This window comes from Lissotriton vulgaris, unplaced genomic scaffold (genome assembly GCF_964263255.1).
Source record: "Lissotriton vulgaris unplaced genomic scaffold, aLisVul1.2 SCAFFOLD_292, whole genome shotgun sequence".
NCBI lineage: Eukaryota > Metazoa > Chordata > Amphibia > Caudata > Salamandridae > Lissotriton > Lissotriton vulgaris.
Window position 1 is genome coordinate 626,325 of NW_028249215.1, and position 26,490 is coordinate 652,814.

Below are 26,490 nucleotides of genomic sequence, written 5' to 3' on the forward strand. Positions count from 1 at the left end.
TGGTAAGTTGCGAATTCTTTAAAAAAACCATTTTTTTTTTTAATTAAAAGGTGCCATGTGACGCTCATACATGCCCTTAGGGCATGTATGTGCGCCATATGCGCACACATGTCATTTTCAGGGGTGCAGCAGGGTGTTCTTGAGACACCCCTGCACCCTTGAAAATATTCACAATTTGCGATTAGCAAATTGCGATTCGCAAATTTCCCCTTCATTCCTATGGGCCTCCTGGCCCATAGAAATGAATGGGAAATTATTCCTTAATTGCGATTAGCAATTTGCTAATCGCAATTATGGAATTTTAAGGAATCGCTAAAAAGAAGCGATTTTCTACATACATACCATTTTGCGATTTCTAAATAGCGATTCCTTAAAAATCGCTATTTAGGAATCGCAAAACGGAATGTTGATACATATGGCCCTATGTTACATAACGTTATCTCCACTCAGTTATTGTGGCATTGGTTTTGCACAACATGCAAATTCCACAAAAACTCAGCAACAAGTTCTAGTTCGATCATTAAACGTGTAACCAATTAACTATAGTGCAACTGGTGCAACACAGTGACATTACACCCCTGAAGAGTGTAATTAATTTCAATTTTGTGTGCAGCATACACACACATATGTTCTACGTCTTAAATTACACTTTCTAGTCTCTCTCTTCTTATCACCCATTTAAAAGAGTAGGCATATGTAGAACATATATGTCAATACAAAGAAACAGATATGTGCCAGAGAACATCTGACGCTTAAAAGGTAGGCACTTGGCTGGCCTTGGAAAAAAGGGATGACACTGCCACAAGGCTTATTTCATATAATATGTGCAAATATGTATGCTAAATTATCAGAGTACAGACAGGAATTGAAAACCTAGTCACAGAAGTTTACTGGGGGGGGCGGGGTGATAGTATTCTGGTCCCTCGTCCATTCTACGCCACCCTAGTTCAGATCTATTTACTGCTGTCAGAGATCTTCTACAAGCGTGTCAATGAGTGCCTCTAATGACAGTGGTTTTAGTCTAGTACTAGGAACTACAATTGTTTCCATTGGGATACTTTATTTAACACCAAGAGGTTGAAATTACCTCTACATATAGTACAGTACATACTACACAGTCTGTCCGAATACACTGTATTTATATCAAGATTTAATATGGCTTTGTAAAATAAAATTCATATTTGTGGATATTTCTGGAGAAGCACACAAGTGAAAAGACAGGGAACTCATATTCTTTTGTTTTAAGCAAGTAGACTTCTACACCATAGATCACCAAGTAATGCACAATAGGTGCCCTACAACAAGCAGTTGACCGGTACGGGCAGTGCGACCGGTACGGCCGCACTGGGAGCTAACCTGGAAGGGGGGCACTGTGTTTAGTAATGACTTAATATTTATGGTGCAGAGTTCCTTGTGTGTCCAGCTTTCAGGCAGCAATTAAAATGTCAAGATATCTCTCTCTAGCACGAACATTAATCATAAGAGTTATCAGATTTTTGTCTGGTGGCAGTTTTGATTCGCCATAAAGTAGTGCAGAGGGTTAATATGCCTGCTGCAAGAGAACAGATCTATATTTTATGTAGATAGCGGAGAGGATTAGTAAAGTCAGCCTTTCAAATCAAATTAAATGAATTTGAGAGAAGGGCTGTGGGGAGATGAGGGGCACTTTTGCTGGGTGGTAGTAAGGGAATCCGAGGAGGAGGTAATGAGGGGCGCCAAAACAGATTATCGCACTGAGCTCCACCAGCGCTAAAGTCGGCCCTGACAACAAGCCATCAGATTGTAAACTCTTTCTTTCATTAGAGTACATTGCATAACCCATTTGGTGAAATTAACGTGAAAGATTTCTAATACCTCCAGTTGTCTTATGTTAATCTTAACAATTTGGTGGTGATGTACATTACCTCACATCAGTCAAGTACTGTAAACGTAAAGGAATTATACACACTGTATACCTGGAATATTCTGGCAATGGAAAGAAGCATCAATCCAAATAAAAATCCATTATACTGGAAGTGAATATCTTGGATTCGGATAAGGAAATCTCCATGAAAAAACATTTTTAGTGATTGGTGCTTAAGGCACACACACACAATACACAGACTTCAAGCTACATATAGGTTAAAGTACTGAGAAAATTACACATAAGCAGAAGAGAGACAGGGAAGTCACAGACTTCAAGCTACATATAGGTTAAAGTACTGAGAAAATTACACATAAGCAGAAGAGAGACAGGGAAGTAAGAGGGGTAAGTGAAGAGAAAACTTTGAGAGAGAAGGATGGAATATTTCAGAAAAAGTTGGATATGTGGGAGGGATGCAAAAGGACAAGTGGGTGCTTGAAGACACAGGACTTCATTCCTTCATGGAAGTGGAGGGTAAGGGGAAAGTCCTTCGGATCTTGGTTGGGAAGGTATTCCAGATCCTGGGTGCACAGGGGAAAGCCCTTTCTAACAGCCTCTGTGGATCCCGGGCTTTCATCAAGACTGGCTACTTATGCGCCGTTTGTGTTATTACCTACCAATGCGATTTCGTTTTTGAAAGAGACACCCTTCGTTAATGTGTTACTGAATTGCAATTTGGGTTTCCTACATAATAAAAAGCATTTTCTGGGATCACAAACAGCCCAATTCTGCCACTGTGCTGTTTGGAAATGCAAAAAGGATTCATACATTTGGTCTTAAGTTCCAATGGACGTGATGATCCAGAGTAAAAACCAGATTCAGAACTGTGAACTTCATACACTAATGGAACTTCCCTTAGTGCACAAGGCTTGAGTTCACCACAGGCGACATATCTTCAGATTGAAGAAAACCGTATTGTAATCTAAATAGCCTGTTTCAAATGAAAGGATACGATCCACAATCAATAAGCCAAAGTTCCACAGGAGCAGGGCAGCGAGGACAAAGGCGGGTCTCTCCAAAATCTCTCTTCTCGCTTTCTTGTTGTCAACACATTTGCAACACCTGCATCCAAACAAAAGAGGAAGTTAGAAAAGGTAAACACACCTCAACAACTTAGTGACAAGTAACTATGTTGGGTTTACCTGGCACATACTCACACATCACTGACTTTCAGGCACTGGCGATTCGGAAGGGGCATCCAAGCTGGACGTCTACTTATTAGCAGGTGTTGCTAACAGTAATTAGACATTAGCATTGACAAGGCCAATAGGTCTGGTCTGGCAACCAGCATTTAGGCTTTGTCAAAGGTTGTTTTGTCATGGACTTTGCAAACCTTTATTGTTTGAGGAGGTGTCTGGCACTCAACAATATAAACGTGTTTTTGCAAAAAGCATTAATGTTTTCTTGACCTCAAAAAACACATTCCTATAGCAGTCCCTGAAGGGATCTAATTTGTATGTGGGTGTGCTCCTTGTGAAAGGGCAGAATGCCGTCACTCATAGTGAAGTTAGCTGACCATTGTCCCATGCTGTAAACTGTGGTGAGCGGAAGAAAAATAGGAATGACAACAACACACCTATGGATGATGAAGGATGGTAGAAAGCCCCTATAATCAAATAAATATATATATATATATTGAGCTAAAGATAGAAAAATCAGCTTTATATAAGCAAGCATTAGCAAAGCTAATATCTCTCTGCTTTAAAATCCAAGTCATTGGCTTTGCCAATGCTTGTTAGCATCCGCATAAGAAGGCAAGCGTCAAGACGCATACCGATGCATGGTCAGCAATCTTGGAATGGGTTTCCTTTGGCTGCAGATATGCACATGGCATGAGGAATGCACATGTGTCAACATGTGCGAGCATATATGTATCAGGATTCATGTCGCCACTTGAGTAAATACACAGTGATTAACTTGGGTGGGCGAGCCTATTGGGATCATGATATATGAGACATATCTTCCCTGGGCTTTGAATAACTAACAGTTTATGAGTAATTCACAAGGTAAAAATATATATATTAAGAAGTCAAAAAAGTCATATGATAATGATCCAGAAATAAAGCAAAGTCCTGTATTGTAGGCAGAACTACATTAATTATTACAGACTATAAAAGTCAAATAATGCATAGGACTATCATTTAGAAACATTCATGAGAGATAGCAGGGCACTCTGAAGCAGGACTGGCAAATGGCATATGAAAATGAGCTAAAAAGGAATAGATCCTTCATGAATTGTAGAAGGGGATCGGTAGAGTCCGGTTTCCAATGGAAAGCAATAGCAGTCCATTATAAGTCGATATTTCGACCTTCAGTGTTACTTATAAAAGTATTTACCAGGACGGATGTCTAGGACAGTGTGGGGCAGCAGCAACCCTGTAGAGTAAACAAATAGAACAGGGCACATGGTACGATGTGAAATGAGCAAAAATACCTAGTGTGCAAAATAAAAAGGCAGCAGGCTTCCACGGTAAGGAATATGTTAAACAAGCATTGAAAAAGCCTATATACCTCACTTACGAAAACTATTGGCTTGGTCAATGTGTTTTATCCATGTTGTACAACAGCAAGCCTGCTGTGCAGCATGGCTGAAAGTTAGAAAAACAAGCATTTGCAATGCAATCGGTCTCGCAATAGAAAAGTTTGAGCTTTTGGTGTGTAAAATGTAAATATATTTTAATTATTGTTTATGTTTTTCAAAATATAAAAGTATTAATTTTGTTATTAGAAATGCCAATAGTTATAAAGTTAGCAAATGTTACATCTATAGCATTAGTAAAAGTACATGTTTAGTTTTCCCCTGTCTTACGTGTATTGATCTGACAAATCACGTTTTAACAAGAACAGAAGTGAAAACATTTAAAATCTTTTTATGACATTTGTAATAAAGCTTGAAACATTGACAGTAAATATTTGAACCAGTTGTTGAATGGTTGCACAGATTGATGCTGTGGTGGCGCTGAGTGATGTTGTTTTGGGGACTAGTGATGCTGTTGTAGCGCATACTGATGTTGTGGTGCCCCTGAGTGATGCTGTGGTGGTGCTGAGAGGTGCTGTGGTGGTGCTAAGTGGTGCTGTGGTGGTGCAGAGTGGTGCTGTGGTGGTGCTGTGGTGGTGCTGAGTGGTGCTGTGGTGGTGCTGAGTGGTGCTGTGGTGGTGTTGAGTGATGCTGTGGTGGTGCTGAGTAATGCTGTGGTGGTGCTGAGTGGTGCTGTGGTGGTGCTGAGTGATAATGTGGTGGTGCTGAGTGATAATGTGGTGGTGTTGAGTGATAATGTGGTGGTGCTGAGTGGTGCTGTGGTGGTGCTGAGTGGTGCTGTGGTGGTGCTGAGTGATGCTGTGGTGGTGCTGGGTGATGCTGTAGTGGTGCTGAGTGATGCTGTGGTGATGTTGAGTGATAATTTGGTGGTGCTGTGTGATACTGGGGTAGTGCTGAGTGATAATGTGGTGGTGCTGAGTGATGCTGGGCTAGCGCTGACTGATGATGTGGTAATGCTGAGTGGTGCTGGGGTGGCGCTGGTTGATGCTGTGGTGGTGCTGAGTGATGATGTGGTGGTGCTGAGTGGTGCTGTGGTGGTGCTGAGTGATGGTGTGGTGGTGCTGAGTGATGCTGTGGTAGTGCTGAGTGATGCTGTGGTGGTGCTGAGTGATGCTGTGGTGGTACTGAGTGGGGCTGTGGTGTTGCTGAGTGGGGCTGTTGTGGTGCTGAGTGATGCTGAGTGGTGCTGTGGTGGTGCTGTGGTGGTGCTGAGTGATGCTGTAGTGGTGCTGTGGTGGTGCTGAGTGATAATGTGGTGGTTCTGAGTGATGTTGGGGTAGCGCTGAGTGATGCTGGGGTAGCGCTGAGTGATGCTGGGGTAGCGCTGAGTGATGCTGCAGCAGTTATGTCATATAGGGACACATTCTTTTGTAGCAAGCAAGTGGTGAGTAAGTGATTTGCGCTGAATCACAGGATGTTCAGTAGAAGTCCAAAGCCGGGAGCCGGCAATTCTGAGCGTTAAGCCACACCCTGTTTTGGTTCTGTAATGAGAGCCAGAGCAGAGAGCGAGAGAGAGGGGGCTTGTACCTGGCTTAGATGCTTGGTATGTTGGGCAGGTCAGTGTTTTAGGGTATAACTTACGGCGACAAGCCCTTAGCCGTGGGCTGCACGCATGCCCCTAGAATTATGTTCCGACTTCTCTGCATTTCTTGCGTGGGACACAGATTAAGTAGCCGATCCTTTTAATATCTTTCCCCTGCCATATAAAGATGTGTTTACCGAGTCCCACGCTGTTTAAATGTAAACAATGTAAGTATGCTTCAGCTCACAAGTATGAAACCGCGCAAGGCCAGCTCTGCCTTCCATCCTTCAGCGCATGCTACGTTGGGATTTAGTCCAGTTATTCGCAGCGCTTAGCATTGGTAAACTTGCGAAGTGAGGCCGTGGTCACGATCTGTATTATTTTCAGTTCTTAGAAACAACAGCAGTGCGCAATTTATCGCTTTATAAAATCAAGGAGCTAGATTTATCAAGAAGCAATTCCCATGGGAAGTCGGCTTTTAAAGCAGATACCTGTGTTTTCCCACAAGGAAATGTCACCTTAAACTGTGATGTTTGCGTTTTTCACTCCGATGTCGAAATCAGTGGAATTCTTCGCCTGGTTTCCATGGGAGTGCAGTAATCCTCCCTGTCCGTGGACAGCTAATAAGATTTCACTGGGTGCTCGTGGCTGGAGGTGGGTAGCCTTTGCTCGCTCGTGCACACACCCGGGGCGAGGCAGATTCTAAAGTACACACCCTGCTCGTTGCATCTAGGCCCCGGCCATTCATTCGCATTTACAAATGAACGTACCTTGTAATGAGACTTAACGAGTGGATTTGTAAGAGGTAAAAAAACTAGAGTCAGTGAGAGCTGGGCCCAACGGACGGTTGCATGTATAGTGTCCTGGCGAAATGGTGAGCTAGGCGTGTATGAAAAGAAGGTAGGCACTATACTTCTGTGAGGGCAGGATCTGAAGCTGGGGAGAGAGAGTGCAAGTTGCCTAAAGAATTGGAGTTTGTAGTATTTCTTTCAAACATGCCCCTAGAATTACTGAGTCCCACCCTGCTTAAATGTAAAGCGACGTGCCTCGCGCGGCAGCAGGAACGGACGGTTGTATGTATAGTGTCCTGGCGAGATGGTGAGCTAGGCGTGTATGAAAAGAAGGTAGGCGCTATACTGTTAAAATGTGGAATTTCAAACCATTCATTAAGCAGGATGGCTCCGTCTAGTGGTCCTTGTGCAGTGTGTACTGAGCCATGTGGTATGATGTGATGTGATATATTTTCTGCTAATGTGCAGTGTAAAGTCCAGTAGCCTTGCTAATACATGTTTATGTGATCGAATCTGGAGTGATAGGGTATGCTGGGTTGTTTTTGGGGTTGACGAGTGAAAGGAAAGTGTGAAGAAACCTGGCGGGAGGATCCTATTTGAAATGCTAACTTTGTTCATCTGTGCATGGATGTGTTTCGAGGTCGTAGATGGTTGGTGTGAGTCAGTGGCAGAGACAGTAAGGTATCATGCAGATAAGGCGAATGATAACTGAAAGGGGACAGGAAAATAAAAGAAGCGGAAGGAAAAAGACAAGAGGAAGGAAAAGGTGTAGAGAAAGGAAGGTGAAGGAGGAAGACAGTCGGAAACGAGGACGGAGGAGGGGAAGGGGTGAGTAGACTTAAGAGGAGAGGCAGGAGGATGAGAAGGAAGGAAACGAGGACGGAGGAGGGGAAGGGGTGAGTAGACTTAAGAGGAGAGGCAGGAGGATGAGAAGGAGTAGAGAAGGGTGGGGGGGAATTAAAGTGGGAACAGCTAAAGGAACATGGTTTGGAGATTGTGGGCAGATAAAACTGCAGGACGAGCACTGGGGGAGGGCTATTAAATGAAGTCGGTGGAGAGGAGCCGAAGCAAAACAAGCGGCCGGGGGGCGGGGAGCAGATCACCGTGAAAGAAGTGTAATTAGGGGGAGGTGAAGTGAGGCCGGGTGTGCTGGGGGGAGTAGAGATGCGAGTCACGGCCTGTGGCCGTGAAAAGTTAAGTGAATAATCAGGGGAGGAGAACTGGCAAAGGCCGGCCGAGCGCACGCTGGGGAAGCCTGTGGGAGGGAGGCTGATGCCTTTCATGTGGGGAAATGCGCGTGCTTGTGTTCACGTGATTCTCGTGAACTGCTGGAAATCCGCTTTTTGATAGCCTTGGGTTTAAGTCTTGGTTTAGCGGCATTAGACTCGCATATTCATTCCTGCGGAATGGAATAGGCGAGACCTAAAAAGTAAGCACTATGACGCTGGACATGCCACAGTGTTTTTTCCCTGCGGGACAGGAGAGTGTTAAATCAACAACGCGGTGTTGTAGAAGGCAAGCAACAATGAAGGACATTGGCATGGTGCAAGCGATGGGATGGGAGGAGGCAAACAACATCAGGGAGAGGCACAGGAGGGTGGGAGTGGACAATCAAGATCACAGAGAGGGACTGGAGTGGGAGGGGACAAGGTGAAAGAATCAAAAGAGCTACCACGCAGCCAGCGCTGGTAGTGTCCATCGCTTTAATTTTAAAGTGGGGAGGGCCGGAGGGAGGGGGAAAGCCAGAAAAGGGGGCTGGATAGTGCAAGCAACAGGATGGGAGGGAGCAATCAACATCACAGAGAAGGACGGCAGGATGGGAAGGGGCAAACAACATCACAGAGAGGGATGGGGGGGAGGAGGCAAGCATCAACACAAAGAGGATAGGAGGGAGCGCGGGGGCAAGCAACAACATGGGGAGGACTGGGAAGGTACAAGTAATATCAGGCCTCGAGAAATCTACTGGCCCACTCACTATGGCGAGTCAGATGTTATTAGGGCGAGCTATATTTAGAACCTACTAGCCTGGTCTGGTGAGAGACTATAGCTGACAAAGAACAGGTGTTCTTTGAATTCAGAAAGTGTAAGATCAATACAGATGCCTTTAAATTTGGTAAAATTGGCTGTGGGTGCAATGACAGAGGACAAATGTCGGCTTATGTACTTCTTACAAATTGTTCCAAATTTTATCCTGGAGATCGTGTTTACAAAATTCTCTAACTCTGCAGTCAGAGAAAGAAAAGTAAAGAGAACTGTTTGACAATTGTGCTGTGTGCAATGAAATGATATAGGATGTTAGTTTTTTCCTAACACACATTCAAATAGCTCATAAATGAACTATACAAATATTTCAAAATATATTTCAGTAGTTAGGAAACTACTTTTTTTTTGGCTCTGATATGTGATGGCAAGAAATAGGGTCGAAACAAATCAGAACACCTTACTTTGTGATGTGCAAATAATAAATATTTTCTGAAACCCAATTTCCACAATATTGTTTGTAGGCTACATTGGTTCATCACTAAAATTGCATGTCAGTGAGACGGTTTAGGTCAATTTCAATGAAAATGTGCTGTCTGTAGATGACAGCGCACTAAACACATCATATATATAGTGACCAAGGCGGTTCGCCGTCGAAACGCGTCTTGCTTTGCCTGGATTATTAAATCACTTTTTGCCAGCACATCACAGAGTCTGTGCCTGATTGTTCGTCGCCGTCAGGATTGAGAGAATAGAAACGCGTCATGTTGACTAATGGAGAAATAATGCACTCAGAAAAGTACCTCGTTGGGGATATATATATATATATATTTATTGAGAGTTCTCAAACAAACTTAGAACCATTCATGCCCCCGCTCTGATGACAATGCTACTGATTAACCAAGAGGCAAGTGAAGGGTCTTGTGTACCCTTTATGTGGGCTAGATTTTTATTTTACATGGAGCAAACGTTTAGTCTAGTAAATCAAACAAAATATTTTTTGTACAGCAGCCATGCTGAATTCGCATATTTTTTGATAAGTGCTCTCACATTTGATAATGAAGAAAAGGGTGACTTGATGAAAGAAAATATTTGCCTAGGATCACACAATTTGAAACCAGTTTATGGGTCAAGCGCATAAGAGTTAGGTTGAGTAGATTATTCAAGCCACTAGACCTGCAGGTCCGGTAACATTTTTATGATTTTTCAGGCAGAGGGACAACAAGTAACATTATGGAGAGGTACAGGAGGGAGGAAGGGAACAAGTAACATCAAGGGGAGGGCAGGAGTGTGGGAGGGGGAAAGCATTATCACGGAGAAGGATAGGAGGGTAGCAGAGGAAAAACAACAACACAGAGAGAATGGCAGGGAGCAAGCAACATCACAGAGAGAGGTGAGAGGTGACGAGTAACATCACAGAGAGTTGCAGGAGGGTGCAAGCAACATCATAGAAAGGTACGGGAGGGTGGAAGGGGAAAGCAACATCATGGAGAGGGACAGGAGGGGGCAAGCAACATCCAGGAGAGGGACGGAAGGGTGGGAGGACGAGCAAAATAATGGAACGAGAGGGTTGGGGGCAAGCAAAAATCACGAAAAGGGAGGGTGGAAAGGGAGCAACAAACATCATGGAGAGGGAGAGTGTGTGGCAAGGCAACCAACATCACGGAGGGGGCAACAACAAGAGGGACAGCGGGTATGGTCAAGCAACCACATGGAGGGGGACCCAAGCATACAGATAATAGAGAGAGCAACACAAGTGGTGGAGTAGAAACACATGAGGACGACGGACTGCAAATATATGCACCCTTATAGGGTGCTTCAAGGAAAAGAAAAAGTATCTCTGAAAGCGCATGCAGTGGAAGGTTACTTGGGCCATGCTCCGTCTGAATTTCAAAGAGAGGAAGTGAAGACAGCATGTGCTGACCAAAAAACAAGCAAGCAAACAAGAGTAACAATGAGGCCAAACCAATGGTAAGTAATGGCCGGGCTCTAAGCCCCCGTAAACTAACAACATTTCTCGCAAGCAGAGTTGCATGCACTGTCTCAGGCCAAACGTAAAAAAATGCAGAGGATATTCTCAACTAAAAGGCTGTGATAAGGGATTTCACAAAGACTGGACTTTAAAAAAGAGGTATGAGCTCAACTTACATAGCTCCACAGATGAACTCAGAGAATTCAACTGCGTACTCTGGAGGAATTCTGTAAAAAACTGAACTTATCTTGCACACCCAAGGTTAAATCACATACTTGGAATGGCAAGAAATAGCATGCTGCGGCCTTCTTATTAAATGCTGGTCCTTGGAAAGGGACTGTCAGATCTCTGGTGAGTGTGATTTTACCCATCACACATCCAGGAGAGATAGGGCAGGCATGGGACGGGAGCAGCCCACTTCTGCTTATGCTGCCCCTATTACAAAAGCTGAATCCGCTGTCCATTCTAAACACAGAAATTAGCGATCTCATGTAGTTTCAGACATACACACTAGGGAGAAAGTAGGCACAAGTATTGTGCACACCGCCAAGTGAGACTCTCGCAATTTTGGAGATCCCGGTTGGCGCACAATGAATTCATGGGAACACGCTTTAGGGAGCTAAAGCTCAATAAAAAGCTGGAGGTACATATGCCTTGTGACAGGGAGGTTAGATCTGGTCCCAACTGTGTACATAAATGGAAACAGCAGGAGCACTAACAGGTCTCTGGTGTGGGTGGGTCATAGAGAATGAAATGGTGCAGTGGCCATGTGTATTGTGCCATATTTAATACAACATTGAAGATACATGAAGAATTACATAAAAATCGACATGACAAAGTAAATGAAAAAGGCTATCTGCAGTACAATGACGCATAGCAGTCATTTTTTATTTACTATTCTAACATTGTGGCTGGTCAGGTTAGAACAATAAATAAAAAAAATTAAAAAAGAAAATATCAAATTAAGAGCAGACAACAAAGCCATCCAATCATGAGAAAGGGGCAGACCCAGGCCAACTCTAAATAGAAATATATATATATATATATATATATATATATATATATATATATATATATATATATATATATATATATATATATATATATATATATATATATATTATATATATATTATATATATATATATATATTTAAAACCGAATTGGATTGTGATTTTTCATCATTCCAAACAATAAAGTTCAGGGCATGAGTACCAAGAGTTATATGAATCGACATACGCTGTACATCAAATTCTGTTCAATCGCAGTTATCACAGTGACATATGGTAACTGGGAGTACATAATACCAACAGGAACTCAGCCCTTCAAAACCACAATTTCATAACCTGCCCCCCCAACACTTGCCTCTGTCTAAATCATTCCGTAGGTCATTGTATATCATTTTTACCCAGTGGATATCTATGTTGTACCCCACCTCAAATGACCCATGCAGCCCACGATGCTTGCTAGTAAAATGCTTCAGGTTCTTTCAGACAATCTACACGCCTGGGCCATGTCAATGGTACCACGACCCCTCTTCACCTCTTGAAACAACACTGCGCTTTCGTACCCCACCCAAAATATGAGGTCCTCCTTCCATTTCCTCAGCCAGGGCACCAGGTAGCCTTCTAGTGCATGGTCATTTCTCACTTTTAGAGAATCAGAGCCAGGTCCACAAACCTAGTTGTTATTTTATTTTTACTTGGACATGGAAACCCCCCTCCCCCCCCAACAAACAGCCCATAGGAGTGCAGGGGATCGTTCTATGGGTGGTCTCGTTAACAAATTCAATTGCTCCGGTTAGAACTGGGGGTCTCTAGTTGGCGGAGGTAGGTACCTTAGTCCAAATAGGGACCCTTGCTTCTAGTTAGAGAAAGGAGGGACACACTCCTAGATAACCCCTGCTCACCCCATGGAAGCTTGGCACGAGCAGCCAGGCTTATCTCCAAGGCACTGTGTAAAGTATTTGCAACCACACTCCCAGTAACACAGTGATAACACCACAAATGGACACCACACTGGTTTTAATAAAAATAGCGTTATCTTTATCAAAAGGAATACGATGAGACAAAACAATAGAAATCCAGCATATGAGTATTCGTATTACATCACTCTGCCGGTTATTAGGCCAGCAATCACTTATAGGTTCCTGCGGTATTAATGAGCAGTTCACAATGATCTCCTGCAGTACTAATGCAATGTTATGCAGTTCGGAATGTAGTAATAACGCTGTCCTTACTGCATGTACTAATGCAGTTCGTAAAGCAGGAATAATGCAGGTCGTAATGCAAGAATAATGCGATTCGTAATGCAAGAATCAGGCAGTTCGTATGCAAAGAATAATTCTGTACACCAATCTGCACAGTCAACTCGGGCCCCCACTAGGCCCCAACACCAGAGACAATGGTCATAAGATTAAAGGGGTGCCCCTGGTACTGCTGGGCAGGTACGAGCCGCTCGGGGACTCCGCGCATTTAACACGGTGCAGCGGGAGACAGCTCGGAGCACTCCTGTCCTCATCCTGCACCCTTTCCCAGGCACACACACTTGCGGACCCTAACCGGAGTCCAAGCCTTACCTGAGGGGTGCGCTGCCTCGCTCTCTCTCTCCGCTCGTCAGACGCCCTGCTGGGTGGCCCCGATGATGTTCAGCTCCGTTGTTAGGCGATGCTGTAGCCGGATGGGTTACGGCGCTGCCTTCTCCGTTGACGATCTTGGGCAGATTCCTTTTGGTGAATAATGATCACAATCCCTTTCACCTTGCAGCTTTCTTAGCTTCAATAAATGCTTTAGCACATTGCGGCTTGGGCCGGCGGCGGTGATCCTCACTCACAGCCGCTGTTACGATGACGGCTAGGGTCACAAACGTTAATACAGCAGCGTGGACGAAGTCTCACGCTGCGGGGGCAATGCGATCACGGGGCACCTTGTAAACAGTACCATGGACCACAAGGCAGTCTCAGAAATCCTGTAGCACGTTGTGGCTCTGGCCGGCGGCACTGATCCTCACTCACAGCCTCAGTTACGATGACAATGGGATCATGGGGCACCTCGTATGGGGCGTGGCTTGGACGCCGATCGGGATGGCGGCGTGAGCTCGCAGCTCCGCGCGGAATCCCGCTAATTCTCCTGTTTTTCGGGACCCTAGGCGACCCGGAGACAACGTTCCTGCCCTCTGAAGGGTGAGGGGACAGCTGGACGTAATCGGTGAATCGCTGGGGGACTGCTGGCCCCGAGGAGATCGAGGGAGAGGCGGCCGAGGTGTAGACCGGGGTGTGAAGAAAATGGCGGCGTGGAGGTCGGACGGTCCCGAACTTCGGCCCTGAGTCCGACTGTCGCCAAGCAGAGAGGGACCCCGCACCCGGCTGCCCGACGCATTGGGATTGGCGGCGCGAAGCCCTGAGACCGGGGGACGCTGCCCGATTCACCCAGGAGATCGGGGGTTCTCGTCGGCAACCGTCCCACGGCTCATCCTCCCCCCACAGGTCCAGTGGGGGTGACGGGAAGGAGCTCATCCGCCTGATTATTGCTCCTGGGACCATTGGCGGTGGCATTGCATTGCCCGGTGCCCGGTATTCGGCACGGACCCACGAGAGCACCCACAGTACGGGTGGCCGGACTTGTGACGCAGCGCCCTGACATGGCGGCGATCGGAGGGCCGATGCCCGGGAGCCGCGAGGGGGACTCGGCGACATCGACCCGGCCGAGTGAGAGTCCCTCCCCGGAGCTTGACCAGGAACAGCGGCTGAACCGGCGCTTGGATGCCATCCTTGAGGCGATCACTTCCACCAAGGAGGCGTTGCACAACGACATTGCCCAAGTGGCCACGGGCCTGGGGCTGCTACGCGCGGACCACGCGAAGCTGGCGGATCGGGTCAAGGATCATGACCAACTGTTGCTGGACCTGAAGCCCTCGGTGGTGACCGCGGAGCACAGGATTACAGACATTTTGGCCCGACTGGACACTCTAGAGCGGAGGGCGGAGGATGCCGAAGGCCGCAATAGGCGGAACAACGTGCGGGTCGTAGGCCTGCCGGAACGGATTGAGGGGGAGGATGCGGTGGCCTACATGGAGAACTGGTTCCGCACTGTGGTGGCGCCGGAGGGGCTTACTCCTTTTTTCACCCTGGAGCGAGCTCACCGGGTGCCCACTCGCCCGCCGGGGCTTGGCCGCCCCCCCCGACCAATGGTGGTGCGGCTCCTCCACTACAAAGACCGAGACCTCCTCATCCAGCGGGCCAGGATGTCGGGCCCTTATGGGGTGGAGAACAGCAAGGTAACGATCTTTCCGGACTATACGCAGGCGGTCCAGAAGGACAGGGCATCGTTCCTGGCTGTGAAGAAGGAGCTCAGGGAGGAAGGCATTCAGTACTCCTTGCTCTACCCGGCCAAGCTGCGGATTATCATGGATGGCACCACACACTTTTTCCTCACTCCGGACGAAGTTTGGCACTGGCTTGAATCGTACAGAGCGGGGACGGACAGGACACACCAAAGTAGGCGAGACCAGCCCAAGCAGCCCCGGGTGCGGCAGTCACAACGCATCAGGTCCCGCAACAGGCGCCAGCGGGAGAAGCGGGAGGCTCAAATGGCGGCGGAGAAGAGGGATGCACTCGCAGCGACGGCGGCCATTACAGGGTCGCAACAGAACAGTGAACGGGCCGAAACGGACTCGGGAGGAGAAGGCAGCAGAACAGGAGAGGAACTTTCGGAGGCAGAGAGCCAGAAGGGGCCGACAGTGACCCCACAGACCTCGGATAATATTTTCTGCGGCTAAGATGGACTTTGGCCTAGACCGGGACTTCATGGTAGGGTGATATCCTGTTGCTGGAGGGCGGGTCGCCGGGTGGGGGAGCTGAGTGTACTAGAGGGGATGAAGGGCGGGACGCGGGCTCCGCTAGCTGGGGTCGGCGGCGACTCACCCCCCCTAGGCCCTTAAGGTCGACTGTGGTGGAGACCACAGGGTAAGTGTGCGAGAAGTTGGATCAAGGTTTGGATGGGGGCGGCCATTGGGTTCGTGTGCTCTGTCCTGGGGAGTGGGGTTTGGGGAATGTTTCAGTTTTGGGGTTGTTTGGGGGGGGCAACTGCATTGGGGGTGTCATGGACCGTTGGAGGTTAATTCGGACTGTACGGACTTGGTATGGGGACATTACCTAATTTGAAGTGCCTGACGTGAAATGTCCGGGGGCTGCGGACTATGGTGAAACGCCACAAAGTACATGCATACCTGGTACGCAGGGGGGTTCAGATAGCTATGCTCCAGGAGACTCACCTCACCAAAAAAGAGTGCGCTGCCTTGCAGAAAAGGTGGCGGGGCCAGGTTTTTGGCACCACTTACTCAGCGTATGCCAGGGGGGTCTTGATCTGGGTGAGGGCGGGGATACCCTTTCAGGTGCTGAATCAGGTAATAGATTCGGATGGCAGGTTTGTAGCGGTGGAAGGGAGATTGTATGGACGGGATGTGGTTTTATGTTGTGTTTATGCACCGAACTCTGACCAAGGCCGATACTTTGATGGCCTCTCGGGGTCCTTGGCCTCTTTCCTGGCGGGCCCGATGGTGCTAGGAGGGGACTTCAATTCGATTACGGATGTGGCTCTGGATAGGTCCCATCCCCCCCTAGTAGACTCTCCTGTGCGCAGGCTGGCCGCGCACAGGAAGGACTGGCAAGAACGATGGGGGTTGCTGGATGTCTGGAGGGAGAGGCACAGGGGAACCAGGGATTACTCCTTTTATTCCGCTCTACATGATTTACATGTGAGGATTGATTCGGTGCTTTGCGGGAGCTCCCTAGCCCCATTGATTACCCATGCTGAGTACCTTGCTAGGACGATATCCGATCATAACCCCCTGTTGGTGCATATCCAATGGCAGAGGGAGCGCTCAGTAATACCAACATGGCGGCTTCGTCCGGAGACGCTAGAGGATTCTGTGTTCGACGACGCGGTCCGGCAGGGCATTGATAGTTATTTCGGTGTGAACGAAGGAACGGCGACGAGCAGGTCTGTTGAATGGGATGCAATGAAAGTGGTGGTGAGAGGGGTGTGCTTGGGCAGGTTCTCGAATGCTCGGACGACTGTGCTGAATGACTTAATGAAAGCGGAGGAAGCTTTGAGGGACCTGGAGTGCCGCAGGCCCACTAGGCCAGATCTACAGGCCCAGTTATTGGAAGCGAAGGAAGCGGTAGCCGCGGAGACGGAACGTTTGCGATGCTATGATTATAGGCAGTACATTATCAGGGCGCACGCAGAAAGGGACAAGGTGGGTACCCTCTTAGCCAGATTAGCTAGCCCGGAACTTAGGGGTTGCCCGATCCTCAGCATTATTGACGCGCGGGGAGAGATGGTGTACTCCCAGGCGGCTGTATTGGACCGCTTTAGGGGTTACTATGAGGAATTGTACCGGAGTCAGCTGGGAGTGGGGGTCCAGGACATCGTGGAGTACCTGGGAGAGAGGTCGCTTCCGGTCTTGGACGAGGACGACGCGAAGGACCTGGGCAGCCCGATCACGCTAACGGAAATTCGAGTGGCTATCAAACATATGGCCCGTAATAAGACGCCCGGGGTGGACGGACTCCCAATCGAGTTTTATCAGCACTATGTGGACGCTCTGGCGCCCAGGCTGCTGGTGGTGTATACGGAGGCCTTCGAGAAGGGGGCGCTGCCTGCCTCCATGCGGGAGGCCCTGATAGTGCCACTCCTCAAGCCCGGCCGGGATGCCGCGGACGTGAGATCTTATCGCCCGCTGTCCATGCTAACGGTGGACTGTAAGATCCTGAGTCGCATCCTAGCCACTAGACTAGCTCCGCATATGACGGGCCTGGTGCACAGGGATCAGGCCGGGTTTATACCCACGAGGAGCACGGCGATGAATATCCGCCGCCTGGTGGGAATAATGGACGCCATCTTGGATGGAGAGGGATCGCCGGCGGTTCTGTCCGTGGATATCGAGAAGGCCTTCGATAGTTTGGAATGGCCTTTCTTGGATGGAGTGCTGGAGCGGTTTGGCATGGGCGATGGGTTTCGGAGGTGGACGAGGGTCTTGTATAATTCGGCGACGGCGAGAGTTCGGTTGGGCGGCTTGGTATCTGCCGCGTATCCGGTGGGCAGGGGAACACGACAGGGATGCTCTCTCTCCCCTCTGTTGTTTGCCCTGGCGATGGAACCCTTGGCGGTCCATGCGAGGTCAGGCGACCGATACGCGGGAATGGTGAGTGATGGGCAATGGCATTATATTTCGCTCTATGCGGATGACCTGCTCCTGTACCTAGCTGACACTACGGGGGCACTGGTTGGAGCGATGGATCTGCTGTCCGAGTTCGGCCGACTGTCGGGCCTTAAGGTCAATTGGGCGAAGACCTGCGTGTTTCCGCTGAGAGCGGGATCGCCAGCCCCTAGCAGCGACCTGGGTGTGGCGTGGGAACCCTCTTGCATCACCTACTTGGGTGTCCGCATCTACCACTCGGCTACTGACCTTTTGGAGGGTAACATTGGCCGTTGTGTCCGGTCACTGCGGGGTAGCTTGTCTTTCTGGTCGACCCTCCCGCTGACAGTTCTGGGCAGGATAGCATTGTTGAAAATGGTGGCGCTCCCCCGCTTCCTTTATTGTTTCCGAACGCTACCTGTCTGGATTCCCCAGGGGGTGTTTAGGGAACTGCGGTCAATGATCATTGGCTTTCTGTGGGGGCATGGCCGTCGCAGGATAGCCTTGAGTACGCTACTTCGCCCCAAGCTGGAGGGGGGCATGGCCGTGCCCGACCTGGAGCTGTATTATTTAGCGGCGCAGTTGCAGGTCCTTACGCAGAACGTAGCCAGGGTGTTCCGGGGGCCGGAGGAGGACCGGGGTCGGGGGATACAGCGCCACGTGCTGTCGTACATCATTATGCAGCAACGGCTCGAATTACGGGCCCTCACCATGGAGGAGCGGACGCTCCGGCTGTGCTGGCAGAGGAGCCTCCGGAGAGCGAGGGCGTCGCGGCCTTATGCCCCGGAGATTCCGATCGGGATGTTGACGGCTTTGCCGCACGGAGGGGATTGGTCCCCGTTGTTGGATTGGGAGGACGCGGGGCTGCAGGTGGTGGGTGACTTGTATATAGATGGGGCGCTGGCACCGTTCGACGTGCTCCGGGACCAGTTCGGACTGCCTGAGGGGGGCTTCCTACTACACGCGGCTGTAGTGGCTGCCATGCAAAAGCACTGGAGAGAGGGGCTCCTGGAACCTGCGACGACTATGGCATGCCAATATGTGGTGATGGCGGCTGGTACATTCAAAGCTGTGACGTGCCTCCATAATAGGATGCTGAACGACGGGCTGGAACCACTCCATGGGCTCAAAGCTAAATGGGAGGGGAGCGTTGGCCGGCCCATACCGGACACGGCATGGGGCCATATCCTGCGACGCACGTGGAAGGGCACCAGGAACGCGCGCTTTCAGCAGGTCCATTTTTATGTGCTCCATAGGGCCTATCTAACTCCAGAGAAACTACAGCGGCACTTTCGGGTGCCGGATGCCTGTTGCCCCCGGTGCTCGTCCCTAGGGGCGGACATGGACCACTTGTTTTGGGGGTGTCCACAACTAGGAACTTATTGGGCGGAGGTGGGGGAACTCCTGAATGAAGTGACTGACAGGGAGGTAGAATTCGACATGGCGACGTGTCTATTGCTCTGGTTCCCGCATACTAAGCACACCAAGGTGACCAGTAAATTCATAGATCTGGGTCTGATATTGGCTCAAAGGGAAATATTGTGGCACTGGAAGGCCAGGGGGGGTCCCTCATTGCGTAGATGGAAGAGTGAGTTGCTGCGATGGTCTGACTGCGAGAGCGTGCTCCGGATGAAGCAAGCAGTGAAGTTGGGGAATGAGAGGGCTCTGGATGCGGCGCGTGCATGGGAGTTAGTGGTACAGGCTCTGCGTGATGCTTTGGTTGAGGATGAGGACGGCGAGGACTAAGCCGCTGGACACCGCGGGGCGAACACAGAAGTATGTCATTACGCACTGTAATGGAACCATCCAGTTCGGTAGAGCGAAGTACACACCTTAGCAGTTGCCAGGGGGGGGGGCGTTGGGGGGTTAGTTGTAGGGGGTCTGGGGGGGACCAGAAGCCATTGGAGGGCTGCTGTTGGAGGCCTCGACCCACTGGGACAGGGGGTATTGAGTAGCGGGCGGACTGATTGGGTGGGACGGCCTGGCACGAAGGCCCGAATAGCCTAGAGCAGGCCCCGACGGGGGCAATTACGTTGGTACCACGGGGATGGCTGACGGGAATGTTGTTGCGGGTGGGGGGGTAAAAGCAGATACGTAAAACGACCTTACGCCAGGGTCCCAATGGGACGTACACTGTGTTGTGCTCCTCTAGAGCGATCTGATATGCCGCCCGGCCTCCGGGATGCGGGCTGAATGGCTGTGTACAACTGTGAACTGTTATTGGACGGGGGGGGCCCACAAGTGCACTGGCTGTTTACTTTTTTCCTGCTGTTTATAACTCTGCAATAAAAATATTAAAAAAAAAAAAAAAAATGGGGCACCTCGTATACAGTACCACGGACCACATGGCAGTCCCAGGCGTGCAAAAGCACCACACACCAAGCGCCGCTGAGACACGGTTGGAAACTTATATGTTCCTTAGTTTTCACAACAGGGAACCAGCTGTCCTCGGGCCCTTGGAGACACGCTACTTCAGGACACAGCAAAGTCCTCACAAGCAGGGAGACGCAGCACACAGCAAAGTCCCTTGTCCTCTGCTTAGTCAAACCAGAAAACTGCAGACCAGCCCCAGAACACACAGCAAAGGCAGTCCTTCTCTTCATTCTCTTCAGCTGTTCTTCTTTGGCAGAGGTTCCTCTTGAGCACGAAGTAGGTTCAATCCGTTTTCATTCAGTCTTGAGTTCAGGGGTTTCAGCTCTCAAACTTATACCCCTAAATGCCTTTGAAGTCTTTGTGATCAGGGGGCTCTGGCCCCAATCCAAACCAGACCTGGGTGTCTTCCTGCCAGTGCACACCCTCTTCCTTTGATAGTGCAGGTCTGGGCCCCAGACGCTCAGCAGGAGGTGGAGCCATCCTTTTGTGGCAGCAGCACAGCCCTCTTCACAACCAGGGGGGCTACTCCTACCCCCTCACATCAAATGCAGTCTCACCTACCCCTCTCCAAGGTCAGGACACTCCCCAGACCCTGTCACATCCAAACCCAGATGGCCAATACACAGGCAGAGGAACACAGGATGGTTTAAGATAAGAAACCAGCCACTTCTAAAAACGTGGTTTCTAAGCACACAATTCAAAAACCATCTTCAAAAAAAGATGTGTTATTAAATTCTGAGTTCAGGCACACTAAACTCCATCTTATGCCTATGGGAAGATATGTTGGAAACATGTGGCACAGCATTCCCCATTCTGTCCTATGTGCAAGATGGCCTTGCAACAGTGAATAACGAATTTGGCATTATTTCACTGTCAGGAGGACATGGTACACACCTCAGTACATGTCCTACCTTTCACATACACGCCACCCTGCCCAGGGGGGTACCTTGGGCCTACCATAGGGGTGTCTGATGTGCATAAAAAGGGAAGGTAAGACCTGGTAAGTGGGTGCACTTCTCAGGGCAACAAGGCAGATAACAACTGCGCGCAGGCACTGCAGTGGCAGGCCTAAGATCTCTTTTTAGGGCTACTTGTGTGAGTGGCATAATTAGTGCTGCAGGCTCATTAGTAGCATTTGCATTACCAGCCCTGGCACACATAGTGCACTTTACTAGGGACTTTACTAGTAAGACAAACATACCAATTATGGACAACCAATTACCTTCACACGTTATACAGGGAGCACTTGCACTTTGACACTGTTCAGCAGTGGCAAAGTGCCCAAAGCATCTAAGCCAGCAAAATGAAATCCAATACAGCACCAAAAATGGATGAGGTAGAGGCAAAAAGTCAGGGGTAAACACGCCAAGAAATGCCAGGTCTAACAGCTCCTTTCCAAAATATCAAGTAGGGAGGGGCTGGGCCTCATACTATGAAGCATTTCTGTCCTATGTTCTCCACATCTGGGGGAAAAGATGCTTCAGTGGCCCCAAAGGTCCTAAGGCTTTTACCAGGGATGAAGTACGCTCTATGCAAGAAGTAAAAATGTATTAACTTAAATCTGGCGTTTCTTGAGACTTTGTATGTGTTAGCGAGTATTGTGGCCCATTTTGCCTCAGTGATTGGGATTGCAAGGTCCTCCTCCCATTTCTGGCGTAATTCTACTAATGGAGCAAGAATATCAGCCTGCAGACATGTAACTGCCTTGGGCCTGCCGCTCGCAGTGCAGAGAATCCGACAACATTGGTGAGCTGGGGGGGGGGGGGGGGGGGGGGGCAGCTGTGCCTATTTTTCAGTGGTCCCACAGCATTGCCACCACTGCCTGGTGCAACAAGAACTGTCCCTGTGGGATTTTAAAGGTTTCCTAAAAGTAATCAAATGCTAGTAGCACCCCGTCCCTATAGAGGTCTCCTACACGTGTTACTCCGTTCGAAGACCATTCCGCTAGCCCCTGCAGTGCCCCTCCTCCTTCTCCAACCCTCGCAGTGAAAGGTCTGGTGAGTAAGGGAAGCGGGCCCGGGTACGTTGCAGGCAGCTCTGCCAGCACCGCCGGACAACTCACAAATCCATGAGCTCTCCCTTAAGTGGGTGTCCAGGCGGACGTGAAACAAGATTTGGAGGCTCAGGATGCTACCGGGAGCATCTCTGCCAGGGTTCACCCGCGAGTAAATCCAATAATAGAACCACATGAGCACCGCAGCAAGATAGTAGGCCTCAAAGTCTGGTGCTGCCAGCCCCCCTCAGTCGTTGGTCAGTGCAGTTTGAATATTACCACTCTATGTCTACCAGTCCAAGTTAGCTCAGTTATTAGGGAATCCAATTCTCTTAACATTCTGGGGGGAATAATGACCAGCGGAGTGGGATAAATGTATAACCTTTGAGGGAGTGCCACCATTTTTGCTACTGACTCACCACAGAAAGAGGCAGGGACTGGCAGAAGTCCACCCTCACAGGTGTTGCCTCTCAGATCTCGGGGTTGGGGCTAGTTTCTGCAGAGAGGGAATAGTTGAATTTACTGCCAATCAATGCAGAGGCCTAAAGAGCTCCAAATTTGCTCTGGAAGTGATACCGCCCTGGTTAAGTCCACATCTACATAACTGAGCGCCTGTTGCCAGCTAGTGACTCGACTGCAATGGCAACAATAATGGAGCAAGAAGGGCAACTTTGCCTAGTTCCCTGTCCTATAATATACGAGTTGGAAATAACTTTGCCAGTGCGAACTCGGGCTCTGAAGCCCACTCTAAATATATGATTATGTTCTGGAAACAATAGGCCTGACTTTAGCGGTCCAACACAGTGACCTTATTTTTTTAAACTACATATTATATTTTTGTATAAAATTGAAACAATACAAAAACAGAAACATGATATAAGTCGTTCATAAGCTGGAAAACAGACCACACATAACCAATCACTCTTTGAATTTAACAGCTGTAAACCCAAGACATAATATTCAATAATGAAAAACTTCTCACTCATTCTTCCTCAGTGCACAACCAAAGGTCCTTATTAAGAAATCAACAACCTTTTAAAATAAAGCCTAGCAAGAATGTGGAAGCCCACCCTTAGAGAATGAAGCTGAACAATGTGCCATGCAATGTATTCAAATTTTCTCTCAAAATATATAGGCCTGGGTCTCAGCTAGCAAAGCACTTCACATTTCAGAATTTAGGCAACATTCGCATTTTTAATACAAATATACGGCTTGAGAGGAACACTCCAAATCACGATCAGAAAGGATGGAAATATGGCCAGAATAACCACGGTCTAGGTAAAAATGTTAAAGACCATTGTTAACCGGCCCAGCTGAGGTATGGTCCACCTGTGAAACAACTTGTAGGCAAGTAACAATAATCTTCTAACCAGATCCAGAAGGTTCTGCAATGTCAGGGAGTCATACCTTATTGTTAGCATGCCATTTGCATAATAGAATACAGACATTTGTTTAAAATGCTTTTTACGCGGGAATCTATTAGTGTGACGGTGAGCAGTAGATAGATTGAGTTAACGTCAGGCAATGACGGATCTGTGTTCAACTCCCTTGGTGGTACTTTCGCCCAAATCCTATGGTACAACAACTGAATGCCCCTCAGAAGGTCGCACCAAACCCCCAGTTCTTCCAGTGTGTACTAGAGTGGGTGGAAAACAGTAAGGAACACCAATTCAGGCTGCATGTACCCATGCATTATTGGTGGCTTGTTCTTGAGAAGCAAACATGTTTCACTTGCTAATATAAAATAATTCAAGATTTTAGAATAGATAGATAGATTTTTAGAAAAAGAATCTCATCTTTTTCTGCTCGGTCTTGGAATGCAGTCAATACTATTCGGGTGAGATTCACGCCAAGTGGGCTCAACATGGACAATGGTCTATTCAGCAACCGTGCCTTTTTATACTCCAGAACATATAAAGATCCATTCCAGTTTTCAGGTAAAATACCCATAGACCACACCACTTCGCATACTGCCAGGAACACCGCAAGATTACATTTTAATGTAACCGGTTGCCTTTTGGGAAAACACAGTGCCTGATGTTTCTACCTTTTGGCGGTCGTTAATTCACAGCACGACAGGACATTAATCATCGATTTACCACGATCTGCTGATTATAGAGGATAGGCACTTGGCCAATAAAGAACATGATATTCTTTGTTATTTATGTGTGTAAATACTTCACTGGCAGTCACAATGTGACACTTCTGAATAAATGCTTGTAAACTAGAGTTTTTTTTCTTCCTAGCTTGCTTAGTTCAAACAAAAACAAACAATACTCATCAATGCCTAGAAGGGAGCAAGACGTGTAAGTGGCACTCCATTCGCTCCTGGATTATAACAATTTGGAAACCAAGGTTTTTTCAGCTTAAGAGCATCAGCACTTAAAATAGTGGGTGTCTGAAGCCCAGAATAGTTCAAATATATTAATTCAGATTTAAAAGGAAAATATTAATTTACATATGCATTGTCTGCCATTATTAATCTGTAAAACAATCAGTAACCATTGCTAAAGCGTAGAAACAGAACAGGATGGATGCTCAGGTACTTACTCACTGACTGCATATATGAAGAGGATATCAGTAATGATGACAGACAATCGCTGGAAGAGAATGGTTTCAGTACTCGCATAGTTCAGGTTCTTCACCGCCAACATCTCCTTATCAAAGTATTTTGCCAGGTGTGAAAGGGCATATTCAAACCAGGCAAAGAATGGAGGGTAATCCAACGTCCACTCGGAAGTCGCCTGACAGAGAAGGAGACAAAGCATGAGTGAGCTCCAATGTTGGGAATGTTTGAAGACTTGCACTGTGAGACATACTGTGAGCTTTGATCAGAAAGGAAACTGGTAATCAAACCTGAGCTTGATGAACACCGCTGTTAGGAGATGTGCACTTCTGGAGAAGAAAACCACTATCATGCCCACTACCAGGACAGATAAAAGCATAGGGGCTTCAAGTATGAAGGGCTTTAGCATTCACAAACCAACAGAATCTGTAAAAGAAATGGTTTGCAAGCACTGATATCCCTTTTCAGCTAAACTCACTCAGTGATTTGGAAAACGTTTTTTGGAACACTAAACTGGCTTAGAAATGGTTTCAGACTCTCTATTTGGAAGGGGCGTGTTTTGGGTGTCCTTATCAAATAGCGATTCTGACCCTGTACATCAATGTTTTGCAACGATAACCTAAGTCACAAAATAATGAAAAGTTACTGACACCCAAGATGGAGTGGGAACTGATTCGCAACCTCTTCCCCATTCTGAATCTTGAAAAACGCTTCAGGTAAAGTCAACTCTCAATGAAACTTTTTGTTTCAAAAAAAGTCCCATTTCCTTCATGGAAAAAAGCGACATTAACCTTACATGCCACCTTCCCAGTGACTAAGGCCAATAGCAGGGAATCGCAAATGCAACTGTCAATGAGCAATGTGTGACTACTTTTCTTCAAATTAAATAATAGTACAAAAAGCGCCTAGTATACTACTAGAAGAGTTTTTATTCCATTTTTACAACAGTACAGATAGAAAATAAACATTAATTTTGCAATGTGTTTTCCCTGATATCTACTTCATTAAAAATAATAATTGATTAATCTAAATGCAATATGACTGACAAGACTTGGGATGTTAACATACAACCATTCTTTAACCTCTCTTTACCTAGTTCATGACTGGCTGTATGGTCTCAGGCACTGTGCTGAATTGATCCTATATACTTGAGGGGTCTGCCACTCCATACCTATCCAAGACACCCGAGTTTGAGTTAGGGTAATAGTTGTAGGGTGGCAAATGCTTCAGGGGGAGGTAGGTTTCATCCTACGATACATGCAAGATATTGGTTTTTAGTTTGGTCATTGTTTATGCCTTTTTTTCCTTAGGTGGTCACATTCACTTGGCTCTGCATAATTGGCACGAGACCCTTTTCCTTCACGTATTCCCAAGCAGGCCTCACTTATCCCTTATGGCCTCTTGTTACTGCTTCTACTGACATCAAATGCCCAACCATAAATTCCTACAATGTCCTGTACTGCAATGTCAATGGTCTCCTAGATAAAAGCAAGCGTTCTGAGGTGCTGTATTATGCCCAGTGCTTCCTTCCCTCCATCCTGATGCAGCAGGAGATTCATCTCATAGGTATGAAGTGTCAGTTTCTAGCTATAATGGGCTATGACAGAGTGTACTATGCTGGGTTCACCGGGGCTCCGGAGATGTGGAAATCC

General features: G+C 47.8%; 1 protein-coding gene across 1 annotated transcript in view; it reads right to left on the reverse strand.

Annotated features, from left to right (window-relative positions):
• The window catches only part of LOC147663658 (dolichyl pyrophosphate Glc1Man9GlcNAc2 alpha-1,3-glucosyltransferase-like), a 127,621-nt gene that overhangs the window by 47,783 nt on the left and 53,348 nt on the right, over positions 1-26,490 (reverse strand). Inside the window, exons 3-5 of the mRNA XM_086950287.1 lie at positions 24,823-25,016; positions 2,856-2,965; positions 1,956-2,023 (exon numbers count right to left, since the gene is read on the reverse strand). Of these exons, the coding sequence (XP_086806413.1) occupies positions 1,956-2,023; positions 2,856-2,965; positions 24,823-25,016 (372 nt within the window). The remainder of the gene's footprint in view (positions 1-1,955; positions 2,024-2,855; positions 2,966-24,822; positions 25,017-26,490) is intronic.